Consider the following 12,514-nt stretch of genomic DNA (forward strand, 5'->3'; position numbering starts at 1 on the left):
AATGTATACCTTGAAGTGTAGATGATTTTTTTTTTATTGTTGTCTGATTTGACACACTGTATATCACGGGATATTGTTTTCTGTGTTTATTATTGCTTTCAAGCCACTGAATGTCATATGGGATTTGATGCACTATACACAATACCACAGGATATTCTTTTGTTTGTTTATGCGTTTTGTTTTGCATTTATAATGCCACTGTAGTATTACTGCAGAGTGCTTTCATTTTTTCTTTTTTTATTGCCGTAGGCTCTTAAAGTGATATTTTGATGCAGTAGTAGTATGCAAAGACATTCTATGTAAATTGTATATTTATACAAAGGTTTTATTTACTGTTTTTAAATTTGCTGCCCAATATTCCCTTGTTTTTAGGCAGCAATATTTGTTGCATTTTCCCCTCCACAGCACTGCTGTCAAGATTATTTTCAGGTCGAATCTCAAACTTCATCAACATAGTATTCCGATTTCTATTTTCACAAACGGCATACTTTATCACTTTCTCTCCCCGTCTTGCTGATATCTGATGTTTTTCTCACTTTTTCTCAAAGTAGTGTTGCTTTTAAAAGTCAAGAGCAGAGCTGTCAGAACAGAATAAATATAGCTCGCAGTGTGGCCTAGATGCTCTTTAAAGAACAGAGTCAAAGTTCTGTTTCTGTGTGTGCGTTTGGGGTCGCAATCATAAATATTTGAGTGGTTCCAAACATTTTCCAGTTCAGTTTATAAGACTCATAACTACATTCCATTAAAAATCTCAGCCTCTTTGACCTGCCAAGACTTTGTAATGCGACTTTCTTTTCTTTCATTTGTAATACGACTTTCTTTTCTTTCTTTTCTTTTCTTTCATTAGCACAAATCAGCAGTTCTCAAACTGTTAAGTTAATGTAATGGGAGAAATAGACCTAAATAATACTATTATTGATAAAAAGCACTAACATTGAATGAATCGACTAATTGATCTATTCATAACAATGAATTAACTAATCATGGCAGCATACATTTTAAAATAAAGTATTTCTGCACTTTGGATTTAATCACGTAACTCATTTGCATCAGTGAACATTCGATGCTAGCGATTAGTCAGTTCATGAAGGTTCATTAGCTGAATGTAGCAGCCTAGTTTATTTTAATGAAATAAGAACAAAACAGTCTAGCAAAATGATGGTTAGTTGGGGTGTTAGGTAGTCTGCAATTTGAATTATATATAGGCCTACAGGTATTTTATCTAATAATTTTTTTTTGTTTCATAGCCACAACACAAAGGCGACTACGTGGTTGGACCCTCGGCTGGTCAAAAAAGCCAAGCCCCCTGAAAAGTGTGAGGATGGAGGTGAATCATTGCATCTACACATTAATACACGAAGCCCCTGTATGACAGATACATGCATATGCAAATAGAAATTCAATTGCATTCTATCAGATGTGTGCAGCCTTCCACATTCACATGCCGGCACACATAGCAGAGGGCATGATTGCATAACCTCATCTGAATGCATTCACTTCCTCTTGTCTTTTCACATACACACATAAGCACACATGATGTCTAACAAAATGTAGCCGCTCTTTTAAGCGAGTTTTATAGTCCTGTGCTAGATGCTCACTGGTGCACAATACTTTTCTTTGAGTGTGTGTGAAGCTCTCTGTAGCGTGAACAGCCTTTTTTTTCTTCTCCTCATTAGTTCATTTGGGCATAATGTACGTACAGCAGAGGGGATACGCACACGCACACGCACACACACACACGCACACACACAAAGAGTGGCTGTTTATTTAACTATTTCCTTTCATAATATATATATATATATATATATATATATATATATAGAGAGAGAGAGAGAGAGAGAGAAAGAGAGAGAGAGAGAGAGAGAGAGAGAGAGAGAGAGAGAGAGAGAGAGAGAGAGAAAGAGAGAGAGAGAGAGAGAGAAGCATATTGTGGTATTGTGCTTTGAGCATTTGATCTGAATTGTTTTGTTTGTATTGTTGTTTACAAAATCTTATTTATTGAAATCTTATGACACATTATTAAGCACTATAGGTTGTTTTGCTTGTTTAGGGCAGCATTATATGTATTTTTATGAAAAATGTTAAATACATCTTAAATTTCCTAAATATTCTCCATTATTAAATAAATATGTCAGGAACACAGATTAAATATTTGAAACATAATTAAGTTAGAAAAATATTCTATTTGGAAAAAGTTATGTAATAAAAATAGTGATATATTGCATTAAATGTTATAGCAATATAATGCTGCGGAAATGTTGTAAACATAATAAATGTAATTTACTAATTTAATTATAATTTCAATTCTTTGCTCTCTAAATGCTGCGAACTGGTCATTTATTTATTTTGATTGGCTAACTTATGAAGGTTTAGAGTATTTTTACATTCAAAAGATCAAAGATATTTGATTCTTCATGATATGACCGCTTTAAAATGTTGCATGCTGTTGTTAATGATGTATAGCGGCAGCCAGAAGCGTGCGTTTGTGTGGATTTGCATATTAACACAATGCTCTCATTCCTTCATCATCAGAACTTCCGTACGGATGGGAGGAGATTGATGACCCGCAGTACGGCACATACTACGTTGAGTAAGTGTTATGATATGCTTGTTTTTTATGCTTATTAATGTATAGGTTAGCGATGTACTTACAACGTTTCTCTTGTCTTCCTCAGTCATGTAAACCAGAGAACCCAGTTCGAAAATCCGGTTCTAGAGGCCAAGAGGAAACTCGGTTTGGACACTGCAGTCGCAACCCAGACCCAACAGAGGGCAGCACCTCCTCCAGGTACAAGCGCACACCTCCCCATCTGTGAGTCTGAACTGAGTTTATGAGTGTAAAGGAAACAGCAAAGACACTCAGCGTGTTAGAAGTTCCCGACAGCAGCCCGGAGACAAACACACGGGCTGCTCGCTGTGTGAATGATTGCGTGTGTGAGGGAAAGAGGACAGAAAGATAAGATTAAAGAACAGTGAGTCATCTGCCATTCTCAATATGATGAATTAAAGATTCTTCCATTACACCGGATGCATTATAGATGTGTTTGAGCATGTGCGCAGTAAAAAAAAAAAAAAAAAAAACTTGAGGAAGAGAGAGTGCTGTTTTAGGGTTAATGGATGGGGATATAAATGTTATAGAGATTGCTTTGCAGCACATCACAGGCTGCATTAACATAAAAGAGAACATTAGCATCCATCACGCATTCACATTGCCTCTCTTTGATCAATCCCTCTCTAAAACATGGCTTTACTTCTTTATATTCATTCTGAATTTCTGGAAACAGTGACTACTGTCCATTCGGGCCAGTAAATCCATATCTACTGAAGTGAACGGTGGTTATCGAAGCAGAGATGACAGTAACAGCAGGGAAAAGGATGACACATGAGTCTGAGGGCTTTGATTGGATGGAGCCTAGTGTAAAATAGACCCTCTGTTCAGTCATTATGGGTTGAGGGAAGGACAAGAGGAAAAAGCACATTTTCTTTTACTTTACTGAAACCGCCAGTTACCATGGCAGTGGTGAGCAGGGGCGGATCTAGGGGGTGGCCAGGGGTGGCCGTGGCCACCCTTTGCCTAAGCTTGGCCACCCCTTTGGCCACCCCTCTCACAACTGCTGTTTCTGTCTCTTTTTTTATTGTCAAGAATTACGTTTTTTAAACGCAGAACCGTCTCTTTAAGACCACAAAAAAAAAAAAAAAAAAAAAACGTGAGACGCGCACTCCAACTGCACCTCAGCGCCAGCGCAAGTCAAACGAGTGCGGAAATGTGCAGGTGCCGAACGAGCTTCAGCAGAACAACAGACAGTGATATAGCCTACGCATAGTAAATATAGAGTCAATGTTTCTCAACTGGTGGGTTGCAAGACCGTAAATAACAAGCGTAAATCTTTGTTTTTCTGATGCCACTTTTCTTTTGAAAGATGTGTGTGAAAGCTAGTGACACTTCTGTCAGATGCTGAGAAAAGCGGCGCGCGTTGTCCTACATCAGTTGGCTATCTTCGGTAAGATGAGATGTCAGGCCAAATGTCAGTAAAACTATCTTTCCTGTCCTGTCAGCCGTTGTACTGTGCTCGCGGTGCGCAAAAGCGGCGTGCTGTAGACTTAGTTGACGTCAATTGACTCGTGAAATAATCAAAAAGGCGATTAAAATAATCTGCTATGTGAGATCACAATATAAGGCACAAACTGATGTCATTTTTAAATGTAGACTACAAATAAATGTAAGCACTGTGCATTTGTACTAGCTGGCATTAATTTGTAAAGAGGACACAAATGGATAATTTTTAAACCCATAAAATAACTAATTTTACATTCTGGCATTTATGTGCTGTTGACTTCCGCCTTGTTCACATTCTTGTACATGGGGATTCAAAAGAGACATTTCCTTTTTAATTTAGGTAGCCTATTATAGAACTGTTGCAATTATTTATTTTGACAACTAATATAGAAAAGTTAAACATGCAGTTTTTACTTTTTCAGTTGCAACTTTTTTTTGACAAACTCAGAATTGGTTGAAGAGTTCAATGATTATATAAAATGCACTGAAGGTTGATTAATCTTTGAGCTACAGTAGTTATCTGCATGTCTCATTCATGAAGGTGCAACAATGTAGAACAAGCTATCGGGGGTTTTGAGAACCAGAAGCAAGCTAACTGAGCAAGTTAAACTTTAGGTATAGTGTGTGCCCCTTTATTAATATGCCTGGAGGTGGTGAATAATAATAATGAAAAAGATAAAAATTCACTCAGTATTCTATGATTCCTAATTCACTACTATCTCAATTACAATTAAGTATAAATTAACTGTATTCAGTTGTGTAGGCACTAAAACAGTCCAATACTTATAGTCAAACTCATTTTTAAATTAAAATAATAAAAATGTCGGTGCCACCCCAGACTGGTTGCTGGCCCTTGCCTGGCCACCCCCATGAAAAAATCCTGGCTCCGCCACTGGTGGTGAGACAAGTTTTATTGCATTAGATAACAAAACCGCAAATCAAGTGCCATCTACAGACACATGATGCTAGAGCTTTCTCAGAAATATTTTCACCAACATGATTTTAGTGGATGTATCTCATGAACTCACATGAGTTGCCCCTCACATCCAAAAAGTGTTATATCAGTTTTGAACAGTATATATATATTTTTTTTTTACTGTTTAACATCTTCTGCAAACGTTGTGACGTTCCTACATTTTTACCGTTTCTAAATATTACCATCATATTTATTAGATTACAGTATCGTTCAAAGGTTTGGGGTCAGTGTGTTTATTCAAAAATTTATAGATTTATTTGGCAAGGATACATTAAATTGGTCAAAAAGGACAGTGCAGACATTTATGATTTTAGAAAAGATTTCCATTTCAAATAAGTGCTGTTTCTATTCATCAAAGAATCCTTAAAAATACGGTTTCCGCCAAAATTATGAAGCAGCACAACTGTTTTTAACATGATAATAATAAGAAATGTTTCTTGAGCATCAAATCAGCAGATTAGAATGATTTCTGAAGGATCATGTGACACTGAAGACTGGAGTAGTGATGCTGAAAATGTTCAAAATATATTAAAATAGAATAAAACTTTAAATTGTAATAATATTTCACAATATTAATGTTTTACTGTATTTTTTGAAAAAGATATGCAGCCTTGGTGAGCAGAAGAGACTTCTTTCATAAACAATAGAAAAACTTACTGACCCCAAACTTTTGAGTGGTAGTATGAATAAAATAAAAATAAATTATTTGTGATTTATATTTATTTTATATAACCTATTTAATTATTATAATAATATTTAGAATGTTCAAAACAAAAATATCAATATAATAACATTGATTGTTTTATTATTAATATATATATACATATAATAATACATACCGTATATATATATATATATATATGTATATATATAAATATATTTTAATATTCTATTAATATAATGATAAAGCTAAGCGAACTAACAATTGGTTGCAGTTAGGTGGCACTAACCGACAACTAAAGTTGAAGCACAGAAGATTCTCTTGTCTTTGAGTCTTGCTGGCACAATTTTCAAAACCCATTCACCATCATCATTTCCTCTCTTTTCTCTAATCTGTCCTGTCAAAATGGCAAAATCAATGTTTTGACAGGTCTTCCTCCCTGTAATAGAGATTCTCAGCTGTCATTACAGGACATGCAATCAAAGCACACATGCACATTATCTCTCATGACACACACACACACACACACACACACACACACACACACGCTTCTTTTTGCTCAGTTTGACTCTTCTTTTATTGTTCAGCGATATCTCATCAAAACAGTGTGATGCTCACAGTCTTCTAAACTTCACTTTCCTGAAAGGAAGTACAAAAAGTGTGAGTCAGTCATCATGGGAGTAAAACACAAACAGTTGCCCCTATAACTTTCACTTACCGCAGTGGAACATTAGCTGGAAAACTCCACACCCTAGTGATGAAAGTTTATGAAGGTTGTCCAATACTGAGGATGTAAGTGTTGTCACTCCCAGAGTCCTTCTGGGAACCCAAAGGATGGCAGCATATTAAAAGAGTTTGAGGTCGAGTCGCTAATGATAAATGTTCCTGTCTACGCTGTCAAAGAGAGAGTTGTTAATGGTTATGTTTACTACGCCAGATGTTTGGAATGATTTGCTGTTTTAATTACATGTCAGCTGTACATAGGAAATTCTTGCTCAAATAAATGATGGTTTCATGGAATCTGTCTGTCTATCTATTTGTCTGTTGTTCTATCTATTTGTCTCTCTGTCTGTCTGTCTAAAAATTATCTAGAGGCACTTCAAATTTGATGCACATAAAGCAGCACCATGGAAAGACAAATTAATCATCTCAACCATTTCCTCAATTTTTTGAGGAATCCACCTATTTTTATGCACATTTTGAGATATTGCATAAGAAACCACTAGATAGAAACACCAAGATGCACATACAATGTAAAAATGCGCATAAAGCGTATGGGTTTAATTGAGGCAGATAAGTTATATAAGGCGCTATAAGGCTGATGAGTAATATTTATATCTGATAAGACATGCGCAAAAACTACGACGAAAACAAATTCCTCAATACGCAAGAGAAATCCCACATGACTTTGCCTCAACAGTGAAAGTGATTGGACTAACCAGTAGGCATATTTCATTGCACAGCATCTCAAATGTCGGTTTGATCGTTTTAAAATGTCAATGCCAAAGTCTGTCATCAAAATGATTTGGTTTAACTTCCTCCCAGAAGCGTCTCACACGATTGCATTCCTCAAACACCATAGAACCATTTTCCCAGGTAGTAATTATTTTGTTTCCATTTTTGAGTGAGAATCTTTGTTCTTGAACTTATATTCAAAACTTTGAATGGAAACGTTGCTAGAGACTGCATTCATAAATGTCAATTTGAAGTTTATCAAACAGGCTGTCTTATACCTAATTACATTTTAATTTAAGTTACATTTTTAACCCTGTTACCCATTTATATCTATAGAGTCTTTAATTTTCTAAAACAAAATATCCCATAATATGCTTTGGTTACTGATATTAGGAAAATAATAGAAACTGTGGACTTTCTTTCTTCTTTCATTCTTTTTGGATCTGTCATACATTTTGAAAACATGTTTAACAGCATTTCATGTTGCTTGAATATATAAAACACATCTACTATATCAATGTCTAGTTGTTTACAGTTTGTCTTTGTGCATATTTTATGTGAAGTCATATCACAGATGTTCTGTGTCTTCTTCTCTTCTGTCTCTGTAGGTGGAGCGGCTGGTACGCCCGGATTCACGCGGGACCCCACCCAGCTGAAGGGGGAGCTGTACCACACGGCTCTCAGGAAGAGCCAGCAGGGGTTTGGCTTCACCATCATTGGTGGAGACCGACCTGATGAGTTCCTGCAGGTGAAGAACGTTCTCTCTGATGGCCCCGCCGCACAGGACAACAAGATGGCCTCTGGTGAGTGATGCCTAGTTTGGTAAAAGGTGTATAGAAAAACATCCAAAATTCACATTATGGATTATTAGAAAGTTATCCTACGTGTGACTTAACTATAATTGTTCAACTGGGATAGGAGAAGTATGTTAACAAAAAAGAGCTATACAGTTTTCCTTCAATGATGGCTTTATTTACTCACCTTCATATTGCTCCCAAACCATATGATCTTTTTTTTTTCTGTGAGAATTTTTTTTTTAAATTTTGAAGAATCTTTTTTCTATAACAGTCTTTTTTTATTTATATGCTATCATATTTTTATGAATATTTTGAAATAGCTTTTAGTTATATATTTAATATTTTCAGTTTTCATTTTAATTTTAGTGTAACTTTGGGTCATTTTGTCACGTGCTTTTGTCAGTTTAATAGTTTAGTTTTTTCCATATTACTATAGGTGGCTATATTTCATTTATTTCAAATAAGCAATTTTAGTGCTTCAACTTCAACTTATTTCAGTTGCCAATGCAACTTTTCTAACTTTTGTTTAGTACATTTTTTTCATCTAATATTTATATAGTTCAATTAAAAAAACATACATTTTTTAATGTAGTTTTAGTTAAAGACAAACACCCGGTTACATATCGCAACAGTTCATTGTGATTATAGTGGTAAGGTCCCAAAAACCTTTAAAAAAGTATTCTGACTCCACATGATAACCAAAAAAGTCTGAAATTGATGTCCTTATTCACTGATAATATCCATTCCAGTGAGCTGTTATCTAAAGAACCGCTGTGGATCATTGAGTCTGTGAGTGAACAAAAGAAAAAGTCTGATTCATGAACTGGATCCGCCGATTCATTGAAAAGAAACCAATTTAAAAGAATAATTCATTCACTGATCCCATTCCAAAAAAACGTGCAATATGCCATACAAGTCACACAGACTGCTTGGTGTGTCTTTCATTTTTGTAGCTTATCAGATGTGTAAATAAAAAAGATCGGTTTGAAAAAAATCTTCAAAGATTCACGGAGAAATATAAAGGTTTGGAACAACATAAGGCTGAGTAAATAATGAAAGAATTTTCAATTTTGTGTGAACTATTTCTTTCATCTATTACCTTTCAAAAGCACAAATGTATTAGAAAAGGTGTTCATCCACTTTGTAATGATTCTGTTCTTCAGTTCTTTCTTTACTCATTCCCATGCTGTCACATTCCCTCTCTTCTAATCCAAGGTGATGTTATTGTGGAAATCAACGGCACACTTGTCTTGGGCAAGACGCATGCTGACGTGGTCCACATGTTCCAGTGCATCCCAATAAACCAGTACGTGGACATGGTCCTCTGTCACGGATACTTGCTCCCCCCTGACGTGAACGCGGACAGCGAGGACCTTCCTCCTCCTCCTCCCCCTCCGACAGGAGAGATCGTAACCGCCGTACCCCTCATCAATGGCCAGCCGCTGCTGGTCAAAGGTGACGCCCTCCACGGTTCCTCCCAAGAGCTTCACTACGTAACCACAGATGCCAACGGGCGGCCGGTGGTCGCTGCGCTTCCAGGAGGCATCAGTGCCAACGATAGGCCAGAGACGGGGATGCTGCAACCGGAGCTGGTGAGCGTTCCAATCGTGAAGGGGCCTGGAGGATTTGGCTTTGCCATTGCAGACTGTCCGTTGGGGCAGAAGGTGAAAATGATCCTGGATGAGCAGTGGTGCCGAGGACTGCTGAAAGGAGACGTGATAAAGGAGATTAACAGGCAAAACGTGCAAACGCTGAGCCATGCGCAGGTGGTGGATATACTGAAGGACCTCCCTGTGGGGAGCGAGGTGAATCTGTTGGTGTTGAGAGGAGGTAAGAGAGCAGGAGGAGTGTGTGGAACATCCCACTGATCTGTTTAGGCCATAAACATGGACTACACAAACAGAAGAAGAAAGTTTACACTGATGGTGGCTCTTGCGGCGAGACTGAGAATGCACTGCACATTTCTTTTGTGCATTCTAATACAAAACACAGCATAGTGTAAAATGCAGTTAGAATCCTTTGCTTAATGTTCCTGTAGCTTAAACCGTTAAGCATGGCACTAGCAACACTAGGTTTGATGCCCAGGGAACTCATGTCTATTTGTGTAGCACTTTTCACAATACACATCGTTTCAAAGCAGCTTTACAGAAAATGCATGATTCCACATTACAATTTAGAGAGATCTGTTATCAGAGGTGATGTCTAAGTTGTGTATTTCATAAATGTACATATACAAAATCACAGTTAGCTAAAAATTTATTAATTTAAACAATGTAATAATATAAGGCAGAAACAATGAACTCATTGAAGTAATGAATACTGAATATACATGTTTCAATTATTCTTTGTCCTTAATGAACAGGGAATCTTGCCTTAAATCACAAAATTCATACCTGAACTAAAAACAAATGTATAGCTTTATTGCAATATAAGTCACTTTGGATAAACGTGTCAGCCAAATGCATCAATGTACAGTTAATGTTTTTGTGTAGAGTATGTTTTGGGCCTTTGGGAAGTTATAGAGTTTAGGTAGTGTAGCCATAGTGTAGGCATATGGTGACCAATGACAATTTCAAGGGGTCTTGTTATCTTTTAAGAAATCTTGTTTTTTTTACACAGTTTCAAACTAAAATTTTCCTCCGCTCTTCGTCACAAGCATGAAGTGAATATAAATGCGACAATGAATAAAACAGTCAAACTATTTATTCTTTGAACTCTCAGACAAGCCTTTGTCAAGCCATCATTCAATACGTCTTGCTTTTAGTAAAATTACACGTATTGCAGTTACATACATTTCTGTTTATTTTATTGTTACTTCTTTAAATTCAAATTCGGTATCATGTTTACTAATTTAAATTCAGTCAAAATTCAGAAATTGAAAAATTAACTTAATTCCCAATTCTTAGAAAGAGTTAACGGCCAAAAGTCACTTTCTTAAGCCCTATTCGCATAGGACTAGTTTTTTAAATGAAGTTTGAATAGAAATTTGAATCACTTGAGTCAACGTCTGTGATTTTATGTACTGATTCGGACGGGACTACATCTCCGTGACGTGTTTCTTATAGAGGTGGCAGTGTGTGCTGGCAGTGTGTGCTTTATACTGTATATATGGGCGTTACAGAAGGTCATATGCTGTGCTTGTGTGCATCACGTATAAGTATATGTCTTTTCATTTATTATTGGTAGATATAATTTATAGAGTTTATAGCAGTGGATGTTTATAACAAACCAGCATAAATGAGCAGAGAAATCTAGACAAATATCTTACTCTTACCTGACACTGATATTAAAATGAGCAGTGTTCGCAGTTTTGTTTTCTGAGAAATACATCAACATTATTATGGTTTTTAATAAATGAATATAAAAAAATCTGCCAAAGGGGCTTGTTTTCTCAGAAAACAACATGCATCCATAACATACTGTATACTGGTGAGCAGCTCCAGTTTGCTGGAATTGCACAAAGGCTCTTTCCTCTTTTGTCTCTCTTTTTTTATCTCTCATTTCTCAGCAGGTGAGAAATCATTTCCATTCTTTTCCCTCTTCATAATTTTACATTTTAGCCACACTTGTTCTCCTCTCCTCCACGCTCACTGATCATACTCAGGCTGTGTTTCCGTCTCTCAGGAAGACATTATGTAAGAATGATGGACCGTTGCTGCTGACACAGTTGGCAGGAGAGGCCCCTTTGAAATTTTGCACCCACTCTGTGGGGTTGGCTGGGAATTTGGGAAATGAGTCTAGATTAGGGGAGGGGAATTTCGGGATGTGTCTGCAAAGAGTGCTGTGAGGATTTATTGTCTGCTGAAGGAAACAGGGAGGGGGGAAAATGAGACAATGCTTTAATCAGTTCATTTAACCCCTCAAAGACTGAGTGAGTTGCGTCATTCATGGTTTAGCCATTAAATTCAATGGAAATCACACCAATCAAGAGAAAGACAGAGAAAACAAAGGGAATGAATAAACGGCGTGGTTTCTGAATTGACAGATGGAAGTGTAGCTGCGTCATTATTTTATGCATGACTTCTGTCATTTGCAATGTCTCTCTCCCTGGAGAATTCATGTGTAGTATCCATCATCATTTTCTCTTATGTACATTTATTTTATCCATCTTTAATGGCTTCTAGATGACGCATGTGTCATGATTAACTCAGCTCGGAATTGACTCAGGAAACGCCCCACTTTAAAGCACTTGAATGACGTTTCCTCTTTGAGTGGCTTTTTAGTTAGATGGATGGGAATTAATAATGTAGCACTGAAACAATGTATTCTCATGCCTTTTTCATGTTTGAGAGGCAACAACCATGAAGTGCTGTCATTATAATAAGGCTAGAAACTTTCCCAGTAATGAGTTCCTGTTTTTTTTTTTCATCTGTTTGTTGATGAGTGCCTGTTCCCCCAGTTTTTTCTCTTTCAGTGCTACATGTCTCTCATTTGCCTTTTTTCTGTTTCTAGGTCATACATCACCAGTGAAGAGTTTACGACCTGTGAGTATGATTATAGATTTTCAGTGGTGATAGTGACCTTGTAGAACTAGAAAATGGCAGAATATTTTGTTTTGTGCTTATGAA

The 12,514-nt window shown here is 36.6% G+C and overlaps 1 protein-coding gene across 4 annotated transcripts in view; it reads left to right on the forward strand.

Moving 5' to 3' along the window:
- The window catches only part of magi3b (membrane associated guanylate kinase, WW and PDZ domain containing 3b), a 110,606-nt gene that overhangs the window by 86,774 nt on the left and 11,318 nt on the right, over window positions 1-12,514 (forward strand). For all 4 annotated transcript variants that reach the window (XM_079628361.1, XM_079628362.1, XM_079628363.1 and 1 more), the window contains exons 6-11: window positions 1,248-1,327; window positions 2,533-2,590; window positions 2,676-2,788; window positions 7,758-7,952; window positions 9,162-9,776; window positions 12,399-12,430. In XM_079628361.1, the coding sequence (XP_079484487.1) occupies window positions 1,248-1,327; window positions 2,533-2,590; window positions 2,676-2,788; window positions 7,758-7,952; window positions 9,162-9,776; window positions 12,399-12,430 (1,093 nt within the window). The remainder of the gene's footprint in view (window positions 1-1,247; window positions 1,328-2,532; window positions 2,591-2,675; window positions 2,789-7,757; window positions 7,953-9,161; window positions 9,777-12,398; window positions 12,431-12,514) is intronic.

Source organism: Phoxinus phoxinus (assembly GCF_949152265.1).
Source record: "Phoxinus phoxinus genome assembly, chromosome: 11".
NCBI classification, from domain to species: Eukaryota; Metazoa; Chordata; class Actinopteri; order Cypriniformes; family Leuciscidae; genus Phoxinus; species Phoxinus phoxinus.